Raw genomic sequence first — 27,379 nt, 5'->3', positions numbered from 1 at the left:
ATTTTTATTTTTATTTTTTACTTTTCGAACCTTTTATCAGATAATGATTATAATTAAACATAATTGAACTGCATGCACCAAGTAATAAAGTGCAAAATTGATATTGCCCAATAGCCATTTTTAGCTTCTTTATGCCTTAATGACATGACACGATGATCAACTAAACGTAAGTACTTTATTTAATCCATCAAAAAGTATACAATTAAATGATCTGTATATTTATTTACCAAAAAAAAAATAATCTGTATATTTTTTCCCCAATTTTTGCACTATAAACTTTTCTTTTCATTATTATTATTATTATTATTATTATTATTTGAAGGATTCTAGCCCAACTTATATATACGCTAGCTATTATTGCTTCTAGATGTGGAAAAATTATCAATTTCTTTAAAAGAGGAAAAAAAAAAAAAAAAAAAGTCATGAAACAGACTTTCCATCCCTTGTTCCAAACCGCGGCTTACTTTATGTACTTAATTCTGTTTGGTAGCAGCAATTCAAACCTCAAAATCAATAAAATCTTTTAAATAATAATGTCCCAAAATGATTAAATTACTAACCATGGTTAGCTTCAAGTAATTGTCAATTATCTTATATTGGAAACATAGCACATATACATACCCATCTTGTCTCTTTCATCTCCTTATGTTTTGTTTAGAGTTTTAAATCTATTAGAAAAGTAATGACTACAGAAAGGAAAAAGAAAAAAGTATTATTTATCATCCATGATGGGATTGATCAGGAACCTTACATACTAACATGTTCCAATTTAAAAAGGATAATACTTCAAAAAAAATAAATTTTTTATTTTAATTTTTTGAAAATTAATTTTTTAAAACGTCGTTTTCCTCCTATAATATTTGGTTATAGGAATTGAATTTGCGATTTGAGTATAGTCTTTATTTATATATATATATATATTTAATTTACTTTTTTTTTTTTAGCAAACAACGAAATTTACTGCTTGAATTAATAATGAGCAAAATAACCAGATCATATATATATTTATATATATATAAATATATATATATATATTCTTTTTCTTTTCAATCCACACGTGGAATATCAAGGCGACTAAAGTTGACCATTCTGATCGTGTACGGTGTTTCTTGTTTGGTAATTTTTTTTTTAAATTTGTGTACGGTGTTTCTTTTTGTTAGTCAAAAGAATTATATTATATATGTCTGTTGAAAAAATAATTAATTAATTAAAATTATAAATGTCAAAAACAAGGTTGCATGTTTAACCATTAATTATCTCATAAATTAATTAGTAGAGCATAGCAGCTTACTTTAGAAAATTAATTGAAAGATTCTGCATGTCGATTCTGAATAAAATAAAGGAAGATTAAAAAAGTCAAAGCTTTTAAAATTAGAAACCGTCCACCAGGTGGATTGTGCAGCCAGAGACCATGAAAGATTTTTCTATAAAACGACTATTCTCTATTCTATATTATATATACTTAATTTTAAATTAACCCAATTCTACATCTCTCTCTATAAATACATAAATAGCTCACTGATTAAAATCCCCTCCTCCTTCAAACATTTTGTTTCATAAAAACCAATAACTGCGAATCTCTCTCTCTCTCTTTATTTTTTTTTTTTCCTTCTTTTTCAACAATTTGATCAAACAAGAACCAACCAATGGCAGACCAAGATTCAAGCTCCCGTCCATCAGCACCGATATTGGCTATTAACCAATCCAAAAGGGATGAAGAATCAGCAGAAACAGTGCAGCTCAGAAAACTGAAGACCAGGAAACGCATGAAACGCCTAGCATATGTTTCAGTTTTCATGGTGGTTCTGATCGTAATAATATTGATCATTTCACTAACACTGCTACGTGCCGACAGTCCCAAGTTCCGAATCAATTCGATCACCATTCAAGATCTTATCATTAACAACTCGGATTCGGAATCGCCTTCGGTTAACATGAGGTTGGGTGCCGAAATCGCCGTGAAGAACACAAACTTTTGGGAGTTCAAGTTCGAAGATCGGAGCTCCAACATTATAAGCTTTGTTTACGAGGATAATTTAGTTGGCAATATTACTTTGGTTGGTAAAGGGAAAGCCAAAGCTCGATCGACCAAGAAGATGAACGTAACGGGGAACGTGAGTGCTATAGCAAACTCGGAGTTGGAGGGTGATATAGAATCGGGGTCTTTGAGTATGAAGAGCGAGGGAAAGTTAAGAGGGAAAGTTCATTTGTTGGGTTTTATAAAGATGAAAAGAACTGCACAAATGAACTGCACCATGACCATTCATTTGGAAGACAAAGTGGTTCAAGATTTGGAATGCAAATAATAATAATAATAATAATAATAAATACAAAATAAATAAATAATAAATAATTTTTTTTGCATCGTTGCATGCATATGGTATATATATATATATATATATATATATATATATATTGCTTGTTTTGAATTGTGAGTAGATAATTGTGTATTTTATACATTCGTTTATTTTTACTTATTCTTTGGATTTGAGAATCTACTTTTTTGTATAATTTAAAAAATATCCGTGTAAGTGTTTGTTTTCAATAAGGAGATTTAAAAGATTGTTTGTTAACGTGTATATTAATTTGAAGTGTATGACGTATATCTCTAAAATATGTCATCGTTCTTTTCCTTAAATTTTTAAATTCAGCATTTTGTAGGTCCAAATAATAATAGAAGCAATGGATATCAATTGAGGAGCTAATTTGTAGATGAGATCCTCAACAGTATGAGTACTGAAAAAGGAGCTTTAAAATTTTGAATACGCAAACATTAATGTAAAATATATATATATATAGTGCATAAATATATATATATATGGACCAAATCACTCTTTTCTTTTGAAAAAATTTTTTTTCGGTGATTTGAAAAATCAAAAAGAAACACTAAGATTTAATAGTTGTAGTGAATAGTGGTGCGGCTATATGCAAATGAAACTCAACCTAATATTAAGTTGCTATATATGAAATGCAATCTCTGGGTTTGATTTGATATAGGAGTATTTATTGAGCAAAATGAAAAGTATGAGACTGAAAGAACACGGGGATAGATGGTCCGTGTACGCGTGTCGCATATTTACATAATGAGATTAAGATTAATTCAATAATCCTTTCAAAAAGGAAAAAAAACAGAGACTAATAATTGCTTTATCAAGTAAATTTGAATGAGTTATACATGTCTGACAATTAATTAATTTGACTCTTTCACTTCCTAAATTGCCTCTCGCGCACGTATATTAGTGAGTCACATTCCTATTCTTTCTGGTTTTCGTCCAAATATATAACGATTTACTTTAAGAATAAATATTTACATGTTTAAGATTAGATGGCGGAAAATGATTGAAAAAAAAAAAAAAAAAAAAGATTAGATGGCTGAATAAAATGGTGAAACGTTAAGATTATTTTATAATCATGAATGTGAATTCTTTAATTTTATAGTTCAAACTGGGCACACGTTTTCGGTTTTTGCTAAATATCTCAATATATGTATAGCTTACTTCTTTTTTTATTTTAAAAAAAGATATGTACAGCCTACTTTATATATTATTTACCAATATAGTGTACAAAGATATGCAGAGGACCAAAAATAAATAAATAAAGTAAAAGGTCAGTAGGGGACAACTAAAGTGAGTGGTCACCCAATTTTATTTATAAAATCAGGTTTTTAGGTCATGAATTTCAAATGACTATGACAACTCTGCCAAAAGAAAAAAAAAAAAAAAAAAATTGAATCGTAACAGGCTAAACATCAGGCAGTAGAACGAGAACGACACCAAGGACAAAAAGATAAAACATGGGCAGAGCATGCCCAGTTGTATCTTTGCCCTTTCACTTTAATTTGGTCATCATTTTTTAAGGTCAAAAATTCAGTTTTTGCTCAAAATTTTGTAAGTCTTAAACTAAGCGTCAATGAATAATGACATTCACTAATACAATAATGCCAAGGTTACAAAACTTATCCATTAAATTTGCTTACTAAACGATGTGACAAAATATGATTAGATTCGTTTTTTATAAATTTAAATAATAGCTAATATATATTTTGCCATTTTATTTGATAAACTAGGATAATATTTTTTTTAAAAAGTGAGGAGAAAGCAAGGTATGCCCATACAGAGAGATTCCCCATGTTTTTTGCCTCAATGGATGGGTAGCAAAAACAAATCATGGACTTTTTTTTCCTATCCAAAATGCTCAGATTTAAGATTTTCCCATATAATTCTGAGGGGCCTTGGGATATTCTGCATGTCCATTAAAAGAGAAAAGGGAAAATTCAGAGAGATTGGTTTCCTGATATAGAAAATTGAAGCTTAAACCCTTATGCAGATAAATAAAGGGGGATGATTACATTTCGTACAAAAATATAATTTTTTCAGGACCAAAAGGAAATGAAGCACATGCATGTCAGATGGGCTTGTTTGGTGAATTACTTTTTGGTAGGGTCATTTTTCATATATAGAATAATGGTTCTTCCAAAGCTTCCATGCTGGATCCATACTCAAGCTTTTCTGTAAGCTCAAATTATTCCCAAATATACTTGCTCTCTGCAATGTCCTAGCAGGCCAACAAGGTTGGTGTTCTTTCGCTTTGGTGAACCCCTCCAAAATTGGCTTTCATCTGTTTATACTTTCTTTTGTAATGACCTTTACATGAATTTGGTCTTGTGGTACTCATAAACAATTCATACAACATGCTTCTCAATAATTGTTTTTTTCTTTAGAATGTTCAACTCTTTTTTGTCCTTTAATTATTAAAATATTATTCCTAAAGATTTTATCAGAATAATAGAAATTTGATTTCTGGGTGTTTGACATTGATATATATAATTAACCATTATACAACTACATTATAATTTTTTGGTAATCATATAACCACATTCAATTGAGTGTGAAGCTCGCATATATAATAGTGAGAGATGCTAATGTGGGAGCGTGACAACCTTCTATCACCATTTGATCATCAGGATTGCATGTAATAGATTAATCCCTCAACATTCAAAGATTGGTTATCCTCTAACACAAGTAGCGACATCCTTCGTAATAGCAAAAAATTATATATATTTTATATAAAAATACACTATGCATAATATTTTGCATATAAATATTATAGTAAAGATTGTCATAACAGATATTGGATGTTCTGGGTTTTGTTATAATTAATTGGACTGGTAAAAATGCAATTTTATTGGGTTGAGACTGCATTATTTTCTATAATTGGATTCTTAAATTCCTCCTTGTCACTTCATTTCAAAATCAATAGACTATGGTCTTGAGCTGTACGCCAGAATACAAAAAACATAGGATAAATAATTAATGTATATGTAGAAGGCCAACATATCTAGAAATATCCATTAATTATTGATCAATAAAGTCTAAAAGACTTGGACTAAATGGACCATACCCTCCTTCTCTCTGGATAGAAAACACTACACTGAAAGCAAAACACAAGCAAGAAATATCTGATCCACAGGGAAAAATTAATCACAGGAGAAAATCAAAACTTGAAGCAAAGAACTTAACGGACCACAGATTTACTGCAAGCAATATATATATTAAGTTTAATCCAATATGAAAAGCATCAATAATTAGTAGTAACACCATGAACTACAAAGAATAAGTAAAAGAGAGAGACAAATAGCTTTTCCACAAATACTGTCCCTCCCATCAAACCAAAAAAAAAAAAAAAAAAAAAAAAACACAAATTTTCAAAAACCCAATTAATATCAAACCCAAGAAAGAAAAAAAGAGAGAGAAAAAGAAAAAAGGTTGAAAACTCAATTAAGAAGATATTATATTTATATATATATATATATATATATATATATATATTATAGATATATATATTTCACTTGCAAGACAAATCGCTGATCCCTTTGGTTGCAGTATTAACTATGAATGTGCAATTCATCTGAGCAGACTTCTTTTTCTTGAAAATCAAGAAAAGATGAACCTTCCCTTCCAACTTGGTATAAGCACTGAAAGTCAAATTCTTGGAGCTGAGATCACTTCTCAAGAGGCCTGCTGAATTCGACGAGACCTTGTTGGATTTCACAGACACCATGACATTATTAATCTTCTTGGTCGATCGAGCTTTAGCTTTTCCCTTATCGATGGTTGCTTGTCCAACCTCAGTACCTCTGTATGAGATAGTGGCAGTGCTATTGTGGAACTTGAACCTCCCAAAATTCTTGTTTTTGATGGTAACTTGTGCATTAAGTTTGAGGTCGAAGGAAGGAGCAGCCGAGGAAGTGTTGAGATTGATAGTCTCCACAGAGACTGAACCTAGACGAACTTTAGGACTTCTGACTCGCAGAAATAGAAGCACAAAGAGCAAGATGAAGACGACATGTAATATGATCCAAGCGAGTATAAGGATGATCCAATTCCTCTTCTTGTTGCTTCCTCGCGCGCTGCCGGGATTGGTGGTGGTCATGGTTGAATTGAATCTTCACTGATCAGTTTTTTTTTTTTTTTTTTTTTTTTGTTTTTTTTTACCTCTTCTGGATTGGTTTCAGGAAAATAATGGTGTGGCTTTGCAAGAAAAGAAATAAAGTTATATAGTCTTTTTTTGGGATAAACTATGCATTGGCCCTACGTACACACTAGTTGCTATAACTTTTTCTAGCCCAATTGTCCAACGTGTTTTAGAGGTTATTTATTTATTTTTTTCATTACGTTAAAATGGGGGAGTGAGATTTTTGATGAGCCGAGGCCTGATCGAATCCAGAATTTATAAGGGCTAAACCATATTTTAGATGGTTAAGGAAAATGTGTTTTAGTGAAGTTTGATAGTTTAATTTTTAAATAGTACTGCAATAATTAATGGTATAGCACCAATTTTGATTTGGAGAAGCTTCTAACTCTCTGAGGTCTGAAAGGGGTTCTGATTGATGACTAAAGAAGAATCAGCTTTTTAGCTCGCTGGCCAAGTAATTCTGTTCATGGAGGCCGAGGCCCAGTTATAGCTTTTTAAAGCCGTGCTCAACCTTTTTTAGTATGGATAATTTGAAAAATGTAAATGAAAAAAATATATATATATTCTAATTTTGCGTCATTTAGCAATTTTGAAATAGCAATTTACCAAATAATTATCAAACTGGTAGAAAAGTTGATTGCTGTTTCAATAAAATTTTTGTTAATTCTTTCATAATCTACCACACCCCAAACTAAACCAGTCCAAAGCTATCCAAACCTACAGTAAAAACTCAGTAAGAGTCCTCCAGCAGGAAATACCTTCCATCTATCTTAAATATATTATTAATGAGTTGGAAATTTGTATGGCAAGTTGCGAGCTCATGTATAATCTTTCTGAATTAAATCTCTTATTTTTCTTTTTAAATATTACTAATTATTTCTATTTTTTGTATCGTCATAAATAAGGTTGAACATCCAATCATATAATTACCTTTATTCCCAATAGATTTGACTTTTTAGGTCAAATTGATTAATTAAAGGGCTAGCTCTTTTCGGATGAGTAACTTGACAAATTGTGCTGGACCCCTCTAGTCATGTTGCCAGCAACTAGTCTTTTGGGAGAGAAAGATGAGTCTGAAAACTCTGGATGAGAAATATTATTGGCCAGGAATAGTATACTTCACGAGAAAGTCATGAATATTGAAAAACACAAAATACTAAGATCAAATTGAGTCTCACAAGTTTCAAATATTCGCAGTTGTGTTGTGGGGGGAAGACAAGATTCCCGTGAAAAGCAAACGTATATCGTTTATCTGCATCTTTAGCTTAGAAGGAAGAGTAAAAATCCATGGCTAATAGCCATCAAGGAATAATTAGACAGGCTATAAATCAAAATTAGTAAAAATCCATGGCTAATAGCCATCAAGGAATAATTGGACAGGCTATAAATCAAAATTTTCTTTAACCAAACTAATATCGTGCTTTATAAAGATGTTATGCATATATACTATACTCTTTTGGGATATAATAACTATTTTCTTAGAAGCAATTTTACCTACTTAACTACTTGTAACATTAGAGTTTAAAAAAAAAAAAAAAATTAGTTGTATTTGTTATCTCTGAGCGAACCTAAACATTTCCAATAATTAGATAAGCTTAACTTATGTACTTTAGTTTTTCTTTTTTCTTTTTTCTTTTTTTGGTTGGGTAAAGATACATACTTTTATACTTGTTTTTAAAGAATTAATCAAACTGATTTTTTTTTTTTGGAACAATTCAATAATAAAGTTATTTATATATATATATATTAAACGAGTACATATACATATATAATATTGACAAATATAAGATGAATAATTTGTATATGTATTTGTTATACATCCTTGTCATGATATAATTTTCATGGGTGGGCTTCTGTGACTGTCATATTTGAGGACCCTACAATGAGAACATGTTTCTTGGTACTAAAGTGCTACTAAAAAAGGAACCCTATTACCTAGCTTCGTAATCTTATACAATCTGAGATCTAATTACTTGAAGATGACTGGCTTTTTTAAATTTAGTATTTGTAATATTTAACATAAATATATCGTTTTCATATAGGTATATGAAATTGACTGATATGAAAATTGTAAAAGAAAGGAAACAAATATGTTAACAGTCTTTCCTGAAACAAAATTATGAAAGCCAAAAAATCAAAAAAAGAAAAAAAGTCATGGTTTGCCAGCCACAATAATGAAAATTACACTCATTAAATTTAAATGAAATTTTGTGTTCCAAAATCCAAGTCCAATTGAGTCATCCAAAATCTTGACTGGAAACCAATGATCTTATCTTTCCTATAACCCTGAGGTGTTCCTTGTCACTTTGTAAATTGTCCCGCTTCACTCCTCCCAAATTCATTGTGAATTTGCTACACTTTAAGCCAAAGTACTTGTCAACTCATAAATCACACTCTCTGTCTAATAATTTCTCTCTGCAACTTTATTCTCCCATATAGAACAACAACAAAAAATAATAATAATAATAATAATAATACACGGTTTCGGTGAATAATCCTTTTTGTGGAAATTACCAAAGTAATTTTTAATTTATTTTTTTTTAATTTTTTTTTGTTTGGTACAAAGTTTTGACTTAAGGAGTTTTACTATTATTCGATCCTTTCCAATGCAGAAGGTACATATCCATGCTCCTTGAGCGAATTTTCACTTATCTGGTTAACCGGACAACAATTTTTCACCGGAACTGAATTGGAAAAAAAAAATTAAATAAATAAATTATGGGTTTGAAATTTGGAACCCAGTTGCTTTAGGAAAAAAAAAAAAAAAAAAAAGCTTTGTGGTCTTTTAGAGATGGTCCAGGCGAAAAACCTTTGCTCCTTTTCTTTATTCATTATTAAGTGGAGCTGTCAATAATGACCTTACATGTAAATTGGTAGGAAAATAATGATCAGTGAGACCATTTCCATATGAATTCTAGTAAATTGTTCTTCGTGTACTTGAAGATCTGGATATGTTTCTCGACTTTTTCTTGCTTGTGAATTTCGATAAAAATCTGAAGCACATGACTGGTCTTTGTCCGTGTATCTTCAAATCCTTGTAATTCTCCTACAAACTACATATGATATGCTTCTTTTTTTTAAAACTAAAATCTTAAGGCCCTAATGTTCTTTCCATTTGACGGGGTTGGAAGTTGTGTATGTTATTGAGGGTGTTTTTAAGGATATTCCACTTCTATGTGTGAGACTATTAGAAGAACCAGAAGCAATGCTCAAACTCAAAGTATGACTAAAATGGGTGCTATTAAATTGCCTCAAAATGTTGTGTTATTTTAAGGGCTTAATCTTTTAATCTTCATTGAAAATGTTTTAAGGAAGAAGAAGCATAAGGATTAGAGAGTAAACAAAAGTAGCTATCAACCTTGGAATCCATGGGGTATGTGGGCCTTGTCCAACCTAGGACAAAATGTCTCAAAGTCTTCTTCGTAGACATCGAAAATGATGCCCATGGTAGATCCAGCTTTACGGCTTCACGTCCCCACCACAACCAAAAATGAGTCCTCCGATTCAAATTGGGCCTATTTGGGCCTACTCAGTCCCAATACAGTGATCCATGACTTCCATATCATGGGCTGTATAGTGAAAACCCAGCTCTAGGTCTATATAGACTATTGTCCCGACCCATAATGACTATTGGGTAGGATAGTGGAGGTCCCACAAATCATGTCTCTCAATCAATGTGAACCGTAGGATCAAGTATTAGAAAGTTAAAGCACGTGATGGCCCATGATAAGGAGATTGCGGCCACTTGTAGCTGGTGGAGGAATCACGGACGTGCAGGCAATTAATGCAAAAGCTCCTCGTTAAGCTCAGAGAGGAAGAGAACAGTAGACACGTGAATAAAAAAGAGGGGCATGACACATGAGAATAAGATTTTCTTTTTCTTTTTCATTTTTTTTTTAAACCTAATAATTCCCAATTGAAACCAATCTTTTACACTTCACTTTTTTGTCATCTAATCATTATAGAATATTGCTACTAGCTCATCCATTCAATATATAATACTGCAGCTTTCACATGCTTCTTACTCTTCACAGTTTGGCTAATTTGTCAAACTCTGGTTTCCCAGCCACAATCTTCTTTCCTACTTATTTAACCCCAAAAAAAAAAAAAAAAAAAAATCTTTCCTACTCACCTATTTATGAATGATTTCCATCCCCCTTAATTTATTATTATTTTTTTAAAAAATTATGCATTACTTTTTAATCATGGTTTTAGTTACCATGATATTGTTATGTATAAATGAAAGTATATATAGAATTTGATGGAAAGTCTTTCTGAATGGAAATATGGGCTAGTTAATTATTCCACATTCCTTTTTTGTTAAATTATTGACTCTATAATTTCTTAAATTCATGTTGCCAAACTAATAAGTGCATAATTTCTATTGCTCTGTTATTTTGGCTTATTTCTTAAACTGGATATATTCCTCCGAAGACATCTAGAAAAGCTTTTATGCTGTCTAACTAAATGTCATGTCACTCTTTTGTCTTCACCGTTTCTTCTTATTTTTTCATGTCACTTTCTATGAAGATTCACAATGGTTCAAAGGATAGGGGGGAAAAAAATTAGAAAAAAAAAATGTAGATAAATGATAGAAATTGAAATCCGAGTTTATTAATGGGAGAGACATATGTACCATTCGATTAATCATTAACTAAGAAAAAGAATTTGAAGGACAAGAAAATTATTTCTAAAGTTTAACAACTGGAGACCAATATTGATAATCATGTAAAAATTTGAAAGACTTATTAAGGAAGAAGGTTAACCCCATATACACACTTCAATCTTATATAATATTATATAGCAAGTTGGTTTTTATTTGTACTTCCAAGCTAGCTAAAATTAAAAGTTAATAGTAAAAGTTATTGCCTAAGTTTTGTCATTAGCACTAATTCTATAATATACAATTTAATACAAACAATTAAGGGCAAACCCCAAAACTTTTTAATTCTCCAAAATCTTCTCATCCGACAACCAACATGGAAACCTTGATCAAGGTCACACACCTCAAAATCTCTCAATCCCTCCAACCCAACTTTTCTCTCCCTCTTCATCCCCACATTTAACCGCAATGGATGACCAACAATCCCTACCACTACCACCACCATTACCATCTCCATGTCCATCACCATCACCATCTTCATCTCCTCCTGTAAAAACCTATGAACTAACAGCCTCATCCATCTCCTACACCAAGTCAACAACTACTCCTTCCTTTCCACCATTAAATTTCCTCTTCAAGCCATGCAAATCTGCCCCACCAACTTACATCCTCCGTGACGTCTCTCTCACTGCCTATCCATCTCAAATCCTTGCCATTGTTGGCCCAAGTGGTGCTGGAAAATCCACTCTTCTCGACATTTTAGCAGCTCGAACTTCACCCACTAATGGCACTCTCCTTCTCAACTCTTACGCTCTCAAACCTTCCTATTTCCGAAAAATCTCTGCCTATGTCCCTCAACACGATGCATGTTTTCCTTTGCTTACCGTCTCTGAAACTTTTGCCTTCTCTGCTCGTCTTCTCGTTCCCAAAGCCTCTGATATTGACTCTGTTGTCTCTTCTCTTCTCGCAGAGCTCAGGCTTACACATTTGGCTAACACAAGGGTCGGCCATGGCTTATCGGGTGGTGAACGTAGACGTGTCTCAATAGGCCTAAGTCTTCTTCATGACCCTGCTTTGTTGCTTCTCGACGAACCCACGTCTAGTCTTGATAGCACCTCTGCATTCAATGTAATGCAGACGCTCAAATCCATCTCTGTTACTCGTCATCGGACGGTGGTTTTGTCTATTCACCAACCGAGTTTCAAGATCCTTTCCACCATTGATAGAATCCTCTTGCTATCTAAAGGTATGGTTGTTCACCATGGAACAATTGCTTCACTGCAGAGATTCTTGCTCTGCAATGGTTTCACTGTCCCTCCACAGCTCAATGCTCTAGAACATGCCATGGAAATACTTAACCAGCTTCAGGACATGAAACCCACTAGTCCATCATCACTTCCTTCATCACCTGATAATTCTAGAGCTTCTCCTTCTGATAATGATGCAAAAATTGTCAGGTATAAAAGCTCAAGAATCCATGAGATTCTCACTCTTTACAACAGGTTTTGGACGATCATTTTCAGAACCAGACAGCTACTTTTGACAAACACATTGGAGGCGCTAATTGTGGGTCTTGTTCTAGGAACAATTTACATAAATATTGGATTCGAAAAACAGGGGATTGAAAAGAGATTCGGTCTCTTTGCCTTCACACTCACTTTCTTACTCTCTTCCACAACTGAAACCCTCCCGATCTTCATCAATGAAAGGCCAATCCTTTTAAGGGAAACTTCAAGTGGGGTTTATAGGCTCTCGTCGTATCTCATGGCAAACACCCTTGTTTTTTTACCTTATTTATTGGCCGTTGCGATTATATACTCAATCTCTGTTTATTTCTTGGTGGGTCTTTGTACTACTTGGCAAGCATTTGCTTATTTTGTATTGGTTATATGGATTATTGTTCTAATGGCGAACTCATTCGTACTTTTTCTAAGCTCTCTGGCTCCGAACTACATTGCCGGAACTTCACTCGTGACTATATTTCTTGGAGCTTTCTTTCTCTTCTCCGGCTACTTCATAGCCAAAGAAAGCATGCCCAAGTACTGGCTTTTCATGCACTTTTTTTCCATGTATAAATATGCTCTCGATGCTCTTTTAATCAATGAGTATGCTTGCCTTGTCTCAACGTGTTTGATATGGTACGAAGAGAATAAGGAATGCATGGTTACAGGAGGTGATGTGTTGCAGAAGAGAGGACTCCATGAAAGGCAGAGGTGGACCAATATTTACATGTTGATTGGTTTTTTTGTATTGTATCGCGTGCTTTGTTTGCTGGTTTTGATCAGAAGGATTTCAAGGTCCAAAAAATGAAGGGAATTAAAGATTGTTTGTGTGTTTCTTCAACCTTTTGTAACGCGCATTTCAATTTTTTCTTTGTCAAGAACCAAATTAAGCTAAATATGTAATATTTGCTTAATTTTGGGACAAAGGAAGATGAAAAGATAACATCTCTCCTAGCTTCATTTCGTTTATTTGGAAAAATGAAATACATCAATAATGGTATGTCCATTTTTAAAATGAATTTCGTCTTCTGCAATTGTTTCCTTACTATATATGTAAAACTCCACAATTTTATTATTCTTGTTGCTTTTGCAATTCTGTTTAAATTTGTGTGTATTAATTGAAGGTAGAATGAAAATGATGTGTTTCTACTACTGTAACAAGAGCTTATTTTTTCCCTAATGCCATAGAACAAGATGATCTGTACACTTTCATATTTAAAGGTGAAAATTGTATGGCTGTTATCTTTGTCGGTGAACTTTTTTCTTTTTTCCTTATTTTTTTTTTTTTGGCCCTTTTTGTGTAGATAATAAGTTGACCTGTTCATAATAATTATCCATTTAATCATTATAAGTAGTACTTTATGAAATGCTAAATTATTGATTGATTGAAGCCCACATTATGAGTTGGGGCTCCAAAGCTGGCAAGCACTATAATGTGTGGTGCTGAGGTGGCAAGTTTCAATTGGGCAGGGTTGTCTACAATGGTGAAATAATAGTTTGCGTTTGTTTAGATGGAATTTGTGAGTTGGTGTTTGGGTCACGGGCCCCTTAGAGCAATTTATTGAGGGAAGAATCCAAAGATGTCAGGCTCCTTGATAACAAGGACTTTTTGTCGGATTTCAATCACAACAGAAATTGAAAATGCAAAGAATTTGTTTGGTTGCTTTGTTTGTATGAATCAGTACCATGTTCACGGGTTCCTCCTTTTGTTGTGACTAGGGGTGGGCAAAATCCAATCCAACCCGTTCAATCTGTCCAATCCAATCCATTTTTAACGGTTTGGATTGGATTTTTACATCAATTGGATTGGATTGGGTTCAAAATATTATAAATTGTATGGATTGGATTGGTTATGGATTGGAAATATAAATCCAATCCAATCCAATCCAATCCAAATAATATATTATATAACTAAAAAATTATATAATTTTTATTTTTTTCATTTTTATATATTAATTTTAGAATTTTTTTTTTCATTTTTATATATTAGTTTTTAAATTTTTTTTCCATTTTTATATATTGATTTTTAATATATATATATATATATATTTTTTTTTTCTTTTACATCCGCATATCCCAAATCCTAAATCAAATTGTTAGTTGTAACGCTAAACTAAACATTTACCTTTGTTGCCGCCCACCACCAGTCCATCACCATCACCATAATATATATATATTTTTACATCCCCATCATATATATATCTACATATATTGTATCCAATTGTTACTTATATATATATATATATAAATGTTTAAATATAATTTATTGCTAATTTTATTGTTTTGATCTTTGTAGAGCTTACAGAATCAACTAAAATTAGTGAACCTGTCAACGTTGATTGACTTATGATTTACCAAAGTTTTAAAGTTAAAAAAAAAAAAAGGAATTATGCATTGATTCTTGAGTGAATGAATTTTGACGAATGTATTATTTTACATTATTTGTTCTAACAATTTTAATTTGATTTTATAGGAGTGAGATGATAACATTAATGTTAGCTATTTAATAAGTGCATGATGTATATCATTTGTTACATTTTCTTCTTTATTTTTCATTGTAGACTATGTTGTATTATTCTAATTGTATTTTATGTTTGGATAATTATAATTTATTATTTATATTTTATATTTGAAAAATTTTTTATTTGTATTATATATTTATAAATTAGTAAGTTTCAAACCGATCAACCAATCCAAACCAAACCGATCATAAATGGTTTGATTTGGTTTGGATTTAATACTTTAATGGTTTGGTTTGGATTGTAAATTAAAAAAACCGATATGTATGGATTGGATTGTATTTCAGTTCAAAACCGAACCAACCCAATCCGTGCCCACCCCTAATTGTGACCCGTGAGAACTCTTTGTTTTCTTCCCAACTTCCATGTCATATGATATCCATCTAACAGCTTAATAAGCTTATACATATAGTAAGGAAAACAGGGCTAGCTTTTTATTACACAATAAAACACATCCCCCCCTATCAGCAAAAAATAAAAGTAAAACACATCCCCTATTAATTTGAATCATTAACTAGATGATTTAAGTTATTTAATCTATTAAAGCTGTTGTTAAAGATAATAGAAGTATAATGATGATCCATAAAGGATGGAAATTTAATTTTGCATCAGCACCATATATGATCCATGTATAAAGTCATGTAAAGTCATGTGTTCAATATTTGAGCTATCTTTATTTGTTTAGACTAGATTTAAAATATTTCTAGAGATAACATCAATTCAAATCTCCAACTCCCAATAAAAAAAATTTTAAAAAAAAAAAAAAACTTTAAATATTCTATTGGTCATTCATTTAAAATTTGTTGATCTTGAGGGAAAAAGATTATTGAAAAGGAAATAAATAAATAAATCTTCAATGCGAAAACCATGGGGAATTTTTAGACAGCAACCTCAGTTTGGAATTTGTAGCGGACTGAACAAAACCATTTAATTTCATGGTTGGGAAGACCCACAGACATTGTATCAGATAAATTACTATAACCTGTTTTTGAACTTCAAAAACAATTTTCAAAGTAAATGTCCAAATCATACGATTAAATTAAATTATATGAAAGTTTTTCAAATGGCCTGCGCTAGGCTGCATGGAATGAACTATCAATAGATTGGCCCATTTTCATGTGGAAAAAAAATACAAAAATTCATATTCTTGCCCTCCTTAATGTCTACTGACACCGTCATTTAATGTGCAATTACTAAAAGGTCTTTTCACCTTTTTTTTTTTTTTTTTTTTACCAACTAGTCAACTTGTTTTGTTTTTTTTAACAACTAGTCAACTCGTCAACCAATGGCAACACCTCCGGAAGCTGCAACATTTCTGGTCCATGAAACTACATCCTGTACTGCCTCCATGACCATCATCACACATTCACCGAATCTGCCAATCCAATCATATCTATATATATATATATATATATAAATCCTAAATACCTCAATCTTCAATTCTACAAATTCAGCAACCACGATACCTGGAGAATAGCAAGAATTAATCCCAAAGCAAATAGAAGAAAGTGGCATAAATTCAGAATATGAACGTTTTCGTTGGGTTGAAGAAACGCAAAAGAAAACCCTAAAATTGGGAAGCTCAGGGACAATGGTGGGAGGGAGAGAGATGGTGTTGTTTTTAGTTGGAAGTTAGTTGTGTAAGAAGAAGAAAAATAAAAATAAAGTTAAAGCAGTTTTTAATAAATTTATCTAACAAAAATACCTTGTTACTCATATTTATAATTGGAAAATTATTATTCAACATATATATTCCTTAGTCATTTATAATAATATAAACATCACTTATTTTAAAAAATTTTCAAAACGAAGAATCAAGATACCGAATAAAAAAATAATTTTTTTTTGTAAATATTCAAAATATATTTATATATAGCTAGAATTTTCAGTTGTGTAGAAACAACCGTTGAAAAAAAATAGATTGGCCCATTTTGGAATCATTTTCTTGGTGTGGCTCCCACTTACGTCTTGTGCAGGCTTTGGTGAATACTGACCATAGGCTTGCGATAATTGAACCAAAAACAAAATTGCCAAAAGTCCTTTTACCGTTGCAGAGTACGCAAGCACATAGCACCGTGCAATTAGAGAGACTTAACCAATCAAAAATAATGTGGAAATTTTCGACCCAAAAAAATTTATATAGATATTAATATGGAAATAGTTCAACGTGTGATAAGGAAATTAATTCACGTCAAACAATAGCTTTTTGAAAAACATAAAACAAAAGCAACAAAATTGACATGAAACTATAATGCAAAGTTTTTTTTTTTCTTTTTTTATTATTATTATTACTTTTTACAAGGCAAACAAAGCAATGAATTCTCTTATTTTCTTCCTAGGACGTCTACTTGACCAAAACATTGTGATAACCTTTTAAATCTACCGAAGGGTTGAGCCCCCATTTTAAGTCGCTACTCAATATATGTAAAATTTTACTAGTTTTAATTATCGATAATGATCATAAATTTATAAAGTAAATTTTAATTTATATATTTAATTATATAATTTTTTATTATAAAATTTTTTAAATTAATATTTTAATAGTAATCATTTCTGACATATAAATTTTAATGATAAACATTTATTTTTTTATATATTTAATAATCTATCTAAAAGATTTCTTATCTTGTAATAGAGAAAGAGACTATACGTTTAAATTCCTAGGTAATGTTTTTTTAATTAGTTCTAAAATCCAAGTCTTCTTATAGACCGTACTATTTGTTGAAATATAACTTAAATTGGACAACCATAGTATTCTTCTAGAATTTTTTTATTAAAAAAAATTTGAAAATTAGAATATATATATATATATATATATTTTTTTTTTCAAAAATAAATAAGATAATTTTACTCCAGAGTCCCAGTAATCAAATAAAAGCGTCAACCTTTGACTAATCTCAGTTTTGACTCCACTGCTCAGCCAAGTTGTTCGAGGCTACGCGAGACGACCCATCGTCTTTCATGGCAGCTGCAGCACCATCTCTCAAATCCAAAACGCTATCTCTCATCTCTCTCCCCTTCTCCGAGTCCATCAACTGTATGACTCGCTTCTCCAACTCAGCCGCACTCACAAACCCATTTTCCGATTCGTTCACAGCCAAAGCCACCTTCATGTCCTCCATCATAAACATTCTGTTCATCTTCTGCTCCGCATACAGAGGCCAAGCAAGCATTGGCACCCCAGCATGGACTGATTCCAGCACCGAGTTCCACCCGCAGTGAGTTACGAACCCAGATACCGAGTTATGACTCAGCACAGCCACTTGTGGAGCCCACTGATTAACAACAAGCCCTCTAATCTTATGTCCTTTCAAGAAATCCCTTTGGACGAATGTCACCATACAGACCATCGACGAGTGGCTCTAAATGAATGGTTTTAGTTCTATCGCTGTTGTGATTATCTGGTGGTGGGTTTCGTACCACCCACAAGAATCTCCGCTCGCTCTTTTCCAATGCAATGGCAATCTCTTTCAAATGCTTCGATGAAAACAAACCCAAGCTACCAAAACAGAGGAACACAGCACTCTTTCGGCTGCTTGCCAAGCCTATTCAAACACTTCTTGTGCTCTCCACCACTTTCATTTTTGGTCGTCGAAACCAGCGGTCTGATGCAGAACACAGGCGGAGTCCGAGTACCTTCCATTTCGCAAAGGCCGTCAAATATGGCTTAGAGGGAATTCTTTTCCAACAATTCAAACGTGTTTACAACAATCCCACGTGATTTAGGCATATGAGTTGCGGTCTTCAAGAAGTTCTTTTAGACTCTGGTGGTGCGGTCATGCAAAGTTTCGGGCCATGAAGAAAAAGGAATGGACTGTAAGTTTGGGATATCGATGGAAATATCCGAACGTCCCAGGTCGGCTGTATTCGGATCAATGGTGGGAATGTTGAGAAATAAAGCGAGGCCGCATGCACCGGAGGTGAAGAATTAGTAAGTTGGGATGTGGAGCTGCGCTGCGGCGTCGCAGAAGAAGTCGATGAGAAAGGCATTGAGTTTGGATTTTCGGGAAATGCTTAAGAGGGCATGGTGGAGATCGGGATTGTTATGACGTGGAAGCTCAAAACCCATTTAGATAGAGGTCAGGAGAGAGAAAATTAAGATCGGAGAGTAGGGGCAAATGGTGGAAAGTGATGAAGACGTTGGTGGCAGAGACTGCGGCAATGTATTGGGCGACGGAGTCGATGGCTTGTTTGATGACGGAAACGATCGAGATGTTGGTACGTTTTGGTGGGGTGGCGATGAGGATGGTGATGGAGAAGCGAGGGTGGTGGGTTAGTATAATGCTATAAGCTCCCATGCCCATGCCTGGAGATGGATACAAAACGATTGCATCTTCCATGGCAGGATAACAAAATTACCAGATTGACAAAGAGAAGTGGGGATGTGCGATGGGAGGCTAGGAAGGCAGGGAGGACATTGAAGGTGTATCGAATCAGTCATAAAACTGCAAACCTATAAAATGTTAAAATTCCACAAAAAAATGTCTTCGTTTGAAAAGCAATATAAGTGTATGCATACATCACTTGCTCGAGGCAGTAAGTCTTCAGTGGAAAAATATTAACCAAAAGCCAAAAAGTCTTTGGTCTGTCACTCTGTCTATAGCATCAATAATTCTTTTTTTATTATTATTATTATTATTATTACTGTTTTTGTTAAATAAAAATAAAAAACATACCTCCTATAACAAGACAATAACAAATTTATCAAGATTCCAACCTTAATTTTCATTTAAGCGACCATCCGGCTACTATTATGATGATTTATTATTATTATTATTGTTATTATCTGTCTCCTCGTTTATAGATAAACATTACTTCAAATCAAAGAGATATATATATATATATATATATATATATATATATATATTTGGCCTGAAAATCAAAGATACTTTGGACAAGAGAGATTGGTCCTTATCAGTAGCATCACATCACCATCACTTCTAAAGTCAATTACTCATAGTCACATAAACTAAATTGTTCATGATCATCTGCAATATGAATATAATAAAGTATATGGGTTCAATTTAAAATTTTTATATGTTTTATGTTGAATGGAAGGTAATACGATACTATCCATATATATTGGTTATTTAAAAAAAAATTTCCACACTCACACTTAGGTTATTTATTTGACTCATCCTCTACCACCATTTTACATTAAAATTTTATTTTTAATTCTCCCTAAAAAAATCAAAAATACTTTTACTTACAATTTTATTTTATTTTTTGAAATTATGCCCTTTCATCTAAAAAATTAATAAAGAAACAAAGAATAAATGTTTTATAAGATAAAATGAAATTATATGATAACAAAATGGATACATAAGATCCTCATCATTTTAGATAGCCAAAGTAATGTTAGCCTCATGGAATAAGAATAGCCATGTCATAATTTATATGGAGAAATGCATTTACTGGGACTGTGGCAATATTGTCAAATGAGTATGTTTGCTTTCTGGTTTATATATATTATATATTTATATATATATATGTTTCCTTTCTGACTGATTTTCCGAGCATGTATTCTGTGCGATTATTCAATTATTTCTTTGGAATCTGCTACATTTTTCTAGAATAAAAGAAGATGGAAAGAAAATAGAGAATATCAGAAAATGACAATATCAGAATATCACCATGTTCATTCAACTCTCACTTTAACCTGATCTCTATTTTGACCAAAACCGTGTGATAACCTTTTAGATCTACCAACGGCGTTGTGCTCCTATTTTGAGCCACTGGGAAAACTGGTCCAACTAATACTCCATATATTTAATAGTCTATCTATAGGATCTAATTACGAAATAGGATATATATATATATAGAGAGAGAGAGAGAGAGAGAGATTGTAAGTTTAAATTCCTAGCTTTTCTTCTTTTTTTTTTTTCAGTTAGTTCTAACATCAAATTTGCTTCGGGAAGTTGTCTTGTTGTAAACCTTACTATTTATAATATTTTCCTTTTTGTTTTTCTTTATAATTAACGGCATCTTCAATTTGCTGCAGATTTAAACCTGGATAAAAAAATAAAAGGAAGTATGAGTTATCCTTATTTATAACATTTTCATTTAACAGTTAATCGGACAACCTTCAGTAATAATAGTATTCTGTGCTACGTAACCCAGCTTAATATGTTACGGTGTGCAACAGTACAGCTTGTTCTAGATTACAATTCCCAGTAAAATAAAATTAAGACAGCTTTCGTATTCTTCTAAATATATTAGACTCAACTCCTTTGACTAAGCTCAGTTTTGACACCACTGCTCAGTCAAGTTGTTCAAGGCAGCACGAGATGACCCGTCGTCTTTCATGGCAGCTGTGGCACTGTCTCTCAACCCCAACACTCTATCTCTCACTTCTCTCCCTTTCTCCGAATCCATCAACTCTCTGACTCGCCTCTCCAACTCAGCCGCACTCACGAACCCATCTTCCGACTCGTTCACAGCCAAAGCCACCTTCACGTCCTCCACCATAAACAATCTGTTCATCTTCTGCTCCGCATACAGAGGCCAAGCAAGCATGGGAACCCCAGCACTGACCGATTCCAAGACCGAGTTCCACCCGCAGTGAGTTACGAACCCACCCACCGAGTTGTGACTCAGCACGGCCACTTGTGGTGCCCACTGTCGAACAACAAGCCCTCTATCTTTCGTCCTTTCCAGAAATCCCTTTGGAAGAATGTCATCAATTCCATCAATTTTCTCGCTGTTTTGATTATCTGGAGGTGGATTCTTTACAACCCACAAGAATCGCTGCTCGCTGTTTTCCAATGCAATGGCTATCTCTTTCAACTGCTTGGATGGAAACAAGCCCATGCTTCCAAAACAGAGGAACACGACACTCTGTTTCGGCTGCTTGTCGAGCCAATTCAAACACTTGTTCTGCTCCTCACCACTTTCATTTCCGGTCGTCGAAATCAGCGGTCCGATGCAGAAAACTGGCGGAGTCCGAGTACCTTCCGGCACGCAAACGCCGTCGGATATGGCTTTGAGGGCATTCTTTTCCAAAAATTCAAACGTGTTTACAATAATCCCGTGTGAATTTGGCATACGGGTTGCGGTCTTGGAAAAGTTCTTGTAGACAGTGGTGGTACGGTCGACCAAAGGATCGGGCCATGAAGAAAAAGGAATGGACGGTAAGTTTGGAATATCGATGGAAATATTGGAATCAATGGTAGGAATTTTGAGAAACACGGCGAGACCGCTTGCGGAGGATGTGAAGAAATAGTATGTTGGGATTTTGAGCTGTTCGGCGGCGACTTCGAATGCGGCATCGCAGAAGAAGTCAATGAGGAAGGCTTTGAGTTTGGAGGTTTTTGAAATGGTTAAAAGGGCATGGTGGAGATTGGGGTTGTTATAGCGTGGAAGCTCGAAGCCCGTGTCGGGTGTGCTTCGATTAAAGTCGGGAGGGAGAGAGACTTGGGGCAAATGATGGAAATTGATGGAAGGGGTGGTGGCAGAGACTGCGGCGATGTATTGGGCGACGGAGTTGGTGGCTTGTTGTTGGGTGGTGGAATTGGGGGTGATGTTGGTACGTTTTGGTGGGGTGGTGATGAGGAGGACAGTGATGGAGAAGCGAGGGTGGTGGGTTAATATGAGCTTGCCCAACTCTACCATGGAGATAAGATGGCCTATCCCTGGAGAGGGATACAAAACGATTGCATTTTCCATGGCCGAGGAACAAAATTACCGAAGACACAGTGAGAGAGAGATTTTTTATGCGTTTATTATAATGGAGAAGAAAAAGAAAAGGTTTGAAACACTTTTGCAATAAGTTGTTTTGTATGCTTTACTTGTGAATAAGTAAGAACAACGTGTGGGGTTAGGTGCTAGTAAGTCAAGCAGAATGTGGTAGCTGCCCAATAATGTCAACTCATGGTAGCAAACCCATAATGTCAAAATCGCAAATAGGTGTTCTGTGGAAAACCATTGTTTAAACATCACTAGCTCGAGGTTCTCTCAAGTCTTTCAGTGGAAAAAAAAAAAAAAAAAAGTTCTTTTGAGTCGAAAATTATGGGCGTCTGTTTAAAGCATCAATAATTTTTTTTTTTTTTGGTTTTTTTGGTTTGTCTTTTTTCATATTTCTGGAGAAACATTGTTTTAATTCAAAGTAAGTCACTTTTTCGTTTTTGGTGGAAAATCAAAGTTACTTTTGGTGAGTGAGGCTGGAGGCCAGGTCACCTGGAGATCGGTGATATAAGTTTTTCAACACCCAAACCCTAAAGTTGTAGGCTTGAGTCACTCTCTCCCCCTCGTTAAAATTTTATTTGTGACCGTGACCCAAAAAAAATCAAAATTACTTTCAATTGCTAGTTTTTTTTTTAATTTTTTTTACTTATATAAATTGAATAATTAAGGTGGAATTTTATGACAAAAAATTGAAAGCCAAAGTAAATTTAAGGCTGATGGATTAAAATAGGCATATTCTTTTTTTGGAAATATAAATAAAAATAGCCATTTTTTTTTTTGTTAATAATAATTAAAATAGCCATATCAGATTTTTTTATGGGGATTGTTGCAAAATTGTCAAATGAGTATGTTTCCTTTCTTACAGTTTTCCCAAGGCTGCCATTAGTTCTTTGGAATCTTTTACCTTTTTTTCTTAAAAAAAAAAAAGAAAAAAAAAAGAAAAAAGGAATGTTGAATGAAAATAGAGAATATCACTCAAAGACAAAATATACATGAGTGTGCATAAGGACAAAATCAGTACAACCATGTATATTTTCACTGCTGATTAATCTTTCTATGGCGTGCAAATTAGATACTTTGCTGGGAATTAAGTTGACGCTCAACCTTTTCATTTAAAATTGCACCCACTTTCCATCTCTTCATATATATATATATATATATATGTTTTTTTTTCTTTTTGATCGGAAAGGACTTTCCATCCCTTCATTTACACATGGAAAAATTTATATAACTTCTAATGCCGACATAACGTTGTTATAATCAAATTTTTGGTTGGAAATGATTGATTTTGCAAATAACATAAGTAATCCTAAAATGATGGGAAAACCATTATTAAATATCCCATGAAGCGAAAATCGAAAGCAGAGGGGCCACGCGACCATTTCACGTTTAATTAATTCAGTGCTAAATAAATTGGCTTTATTAACATCTCATTATCTTATGAGACAATCCGATTCAGCTTCGTTTCCAAGACTCAAAGAGTTGATTTAATGCAACATGACTCGACCCCCCTGGACTCAGAGCAGCCTTGGCTTCCTGTTTCATTGCCAACGTTCTCTCTCTAATCAACTCACCTTTTTCCGATTCCATCAACTCTCTAACTCGCTTCTCCACCTCGTCCGAAATCACAAACCCGTCTTCCGACTCAGTCATCCACAGAGCGATCTTTATCTCCTCCACCAACAAAACCCTGTTAAACCTCTGTTCCGCGTAGAGCGGCCAAGCCACCATCGGCACACCACCACAAACCGCTTCAAGCACCGAGTTCCACCCACAGTGAGTCACGAACCCACCAACCGAGTCATGATTTAAAACCGCCACCTGTGGGGCCCATTTCTTCACCACCAGTCCCCTGTCTTTTGTCCGTCCCAAGAACCCTTCCGGAAGCAACGATTCCAAAGGTGGGTCGTCCGGTTGGGCCGCAATGGCCAGGTTTTGTTTCTGGGAAGGTGGATTCCGAACCACCCACAAGAATCTTTGCCCGCTATTCTCCAAGCCCAGAGCTATTTCTCTCAACTGTTCCATCGAAAACATACCCAAACTTCCAAAGCAGAGAAAAACCACTTTCCCTTTGGGTTGCGAGTCTAGCCATTTCAAACACTCCGGCCGTTGATCACTATCATCATCAACGGCTGAGGAACAAGAATCACCACCACCCCGACCACCACCGACGATCAAAGGTCCGACGCAGTAAATCGGAGGTGTGGGACCGTCAGGCACGCATAATCCATCTCTTACAGCTTTGATCGGTCTGGGTTCTAGAAATTCAAACGTGTTTATGATAATCCCGGCCGATTTCGCAAGGTTGATTGAGCCTTCTAGAAAACAATGATAAGCCTTATCGTCGCGGTCGAGGAGCGGCTTTGCCATATCAGAGGCAGGAATCGGGGGTAGTCCGGGAAATTCAAGCGGTGTGTGAAGGTCTTTTAAACTTTTGGTGGTGGTGCGGTGAATGGTCGGTAAACAAAGGAAACCGATGAGACAACCCGCACCGGAAGTGAAGAAGAAGAGAGCTGGGATGTTGAGCTGAACAGGAACATCGTAAGCTATGCCGCAGAACAAATCCATGACGAAACCTTTAACATCGAAATTTTTGGAGATGGAAATGAGAGATTGAAGGACGTCTGGTTTGTTAAGGCGGAGGACTTCGAAGGTGAGGTTTTCATGGTGGGTCGAAGAGTTTAGAAACGAAGGAGGGAGAGAGATGGTGGGCAGGCGGTGGAAGATGATTGGAGTTGTGGAAGAGACAGAGGCTATGTATGGAGCTGTATCGCCTGGGTTGTAAGGTGGGGTGGTGATGAGGATGTGAATGGAAATTGAAGGACGATGATTGAGGATGAGCTTGCCGAGCTCCACCATGGAAATTAGATGACCAATATGTGGTGATGGGTAGAAAACCAGTGCTTCCTCCATGGATATGTGTTTTTGAGATTCAGAGAGTTCTCAACGGAAATGGTGAGGAAGGAAGAGCAGTGAGAATTTATTTTTGCTTTTTCAATTGGTGGGAATTATTTGTGATGATTTCAAATACTAATTCGCTTCCGAGAGCAGTGAGTAAGTATTTGTTAGTGATGTTGTTTTCCAAATATTGACATGTTTAATATGATTTTTTTTTTTTTTTTTCACGTCTCAAATGATTGACTGGCTGATTGACCAATAAATAAATAAATAAATAAAAATGGTTCACTGACCGGAGAGAATTTCATAAATCCCAGCGTGTGAGCAAAATCAACTACTGACGTAGATGCTGACGACAACAACATTTCTAATAAAATATTTTTTTTTTAATAATTAATTTTAGGAAGCAGACAACAGAGTGGCCAAGATTGCGATTTTATTTCTCAACCTAATCTCATAGTGTGGGGTTCTCTAGGGAATGGACCAAATTTCGTATTTCCTTAAGTTGATAAATTTTTAATATTTATTTTTTTTTGAAAGAAAATTGTTATGATAATTAATGAATAAAGTAATGGAGTTGTCAGTTGTTCACTCGTATGTTTTCAATTGTCCTTTTGCATTTGTTAACAGTAATAGTTTTGATGTTCATTTAAAATTTTCTATACTATGAAAAAGGATCATTTTTTTTCTCTCCATCATTGCTAAATTCACAAATTTATCTTTCAAATGGCTAATCAAAACAAAACAAAAAATAAATAAATAAACAAAAATACATATTGGTATTTTGTAGAAAGAAGAAGAAGAAGAAGAAGACAGAAAGAAAAAAAGAAACACAGAAATTCTCTGTAAAATCCTCGGTAGCTTCATAATGAAAGCTTTTGACTGTAGTTATATCTCTCTTTGTAATTTACAAACCAAATACAATTAACACACTTGGTCACGTAGAAAACAAACTCACAACAAATCCTGACTAAGCGTAAACAACTAGTGCTAGCATGGCAAACCAAACAAAGATTGGCACGTGATAACAAACGCGCATGGGGCGTCGGAGTCTTGTTTTTCCTTAAAGTTTTTGTTATAAGGAAATAAGAACAACTGATTGAGAAGAGAAGTGGGGTGTGGGGAGGAGTGGGAGTAGGAAGGCATTGAAGGTGTGTGGATTGTCTTTTTGCATGTTCCTGGATAAACAACATTTCAAATCAAAATTTCTTGTTTTTTTTTTTTTTTAGTGAGGAATCAAACTTGGTTTTGATAAGTGAGGCCGGACACGATATCACCTGAAGATCGGTGGGATGAAAAGTTTTTCCACACTCAAAACACTTTAGTCATTCTCGTCCTCCCTGGTTAGAATTTTATTTGTAATCGTGACCAAAAAAGTATGAAATAATATAACTTTTATTTACTATTTTTTTTTTGGTATACTACTACTTCAATTAAAAAATAAAATAAATTAAGAGAGAATTAAATATTTTGCAAAATAAGGTGGATTTTTATGACAAAAATTGATGGCCGATGTAAATTTATGGCTCTGATGGAATGAAAATAGCCAATTTTGTTTTTTTAGTAATAAAAACAGCAATATCATAATATAATACTAATTCCACCTGTGTTTCCTCCATGAATATGTGTGGTCAATAGGAAGGAAGACCAGTGAGAAATTGAGTTGAGAATTACTTTGCCTGTTTGGTTGGTGGGAATGT

General features: G+C 33.9%; 5 protein-coding genes and 1 pseudogene across 5 annotated transcripts; 2 read left to right on the top strand and 4 right to left on the bottom strand.

Annotated features, from left to right (window-relative positions):
- Positions 1–1,503: 1,503 nt before the first annotated feature.
- On the top strand, positions 1,504–2,595 carry LOC107414654 (late embryogenesis abundant protein At1g64065). The gene has a single exon (XM_016022806.4). The coding sequence runs from the start codon at positions 1,647–1,649 to the stop codon at positions 2,304–2,306; it is 660 nt and encodes a 219-aa protein (XP_015878292.3). The 5' UTR covers positions 1,504–1,646; the 3' UTR covers positions 2,307–2,595.
- Positions 2,596–5,334: 2,739 nt separating this feature from the next.
- LOC107414666 (late embryogenesis abundant protein At1g64065) lies at positions 5,335–6,505 on the bottom strand. The gene has a single exon (XM_048470369.2). The coding sequence runs from the start codon at positions 6,430–6,432 to the stop codon at positions 5,845–5,847; it is 588 nt and encodes a 195-aa protein (XP_048326326.1). The 5' UTR covers positions 6,433–6,505; the 3' UTR covers positions 5,335–5,844.
- Positions 6,506–11,258: 4,753 nt separating this feature from the next.
- Positions 11,259–13,654, top strand: LOC107414661 (ABC transporter G family member 4). The gene has a single exon (XM_016022814.4). The coding sequence runs from the start codon at positions 11,546–11,548 to the stop codon at positions 13,385–13,387; it is 1,842 nt and encodes a 613-aa protein (XP_015878300.3). The 5' UTR covers positions 11,259–11,545; the 3' UTR covers positions 13,388–13,654.
- A 4,302-nt stretch (positions 13,655–17,956) lies between these two features.
- On the bottom strand, positions 17,957–19,686 carry LOC107414656 (anthocyanidin 5,3-O-glucosyltransferase-like; annotated as a pseudogene).
- Positions 19,687–21,114: 1,428 nt separating this feature from the next.
- LOC107414657 (anthocyanidin 5,3-O-glucosyltransferase-like) lies at positions 21,115–23,049 on the bottom strand. The gene has a single exon (XM_016022807.4). The coding sequence runs from the start codon at positions 22,761–22,763 to the stop codon at positions 21,339–21,341; it is 1,425 nt and encodes a 474-aa protein (XP_015878293.3). The 5' UTR covers positions 22,764–23,049; the 3' UTR covers positions 21,115–21,338.
- A 954-nt stretch (positions 23,050–24,003) lies between these two features.
- Positions 24,004–25,885, bottom strand: LOC107414672 (UDP-glycosyltransferase 88A1-like). The gene has a single exon (XM_048470352.2). It carries the CDS (start codon positions 25,692–25,694, stop codon positions 24,237–24,239), a length of 1,458 nt encoding a protein of 485 aa, XP_048326309.2. The 5' UTR covers positions 25,695–25,885; the 3' UTR covers positions 24,004–24,236.
- Positions 25,886–27,379: the final 1,494 nt, after the last annotated feature.

Source organism: Ziziphus jujuba, chromosome 8, assembly GCF_031755915.1.
Source record: "Ziziphus jujuba cultivar Dongzao chromosome 8, ASM3175591v1".
Lineage (NCBI taxonomy): Eukaryota > Viridiplantae > Streptophyta > Magnoliopsida > Rosales > Rhamnaceae > Ziziphus > Ziziphus jujuba.
This window is presented reverse-complemented; position numbering and strand designations above follow the sequence as displayed.

What these genes read in the sequence shown, in the direction of transcription:
- LOC107414654 (XM_016022806.4), top strand. Translation starts at nt 1,647, where the DNA reads ATGGCAGACCAAGATTCAAGCTCCCGTCCATCAGCACCGATATTGGCT.
- LOC107414661 (XM_016022814.4), top strand. Translation starts at nt 11,546, where the DNA reads ATGGATGACCAACAATCCCTACCACTACCACCACCATTACCATCTCCA.
- LOC107414666 (XM_048470369.2), bottom strand. Translation starts at nt 6,432, where the DNA reads ATGACCACCACCAATCCCGGCAGCGCGCGAGGAAGCAACAAGAAGAGG.
- LOC107414657 (XM_016022807.4), bottom strand. Translation starts at nt 22,763, where the DNA reads ATGGAAAATGCAATCGTTTTGTATCCCTCTCCAGGGATAGGCCATCTT.
- LOC107414672 (XM_048470352.2), bottom strand. Translation starts at nt 25,694, where the DNA reads ATGGAGGAAGCACTGGTTTTCTACCCATCACCACATATTGGTCATCTA.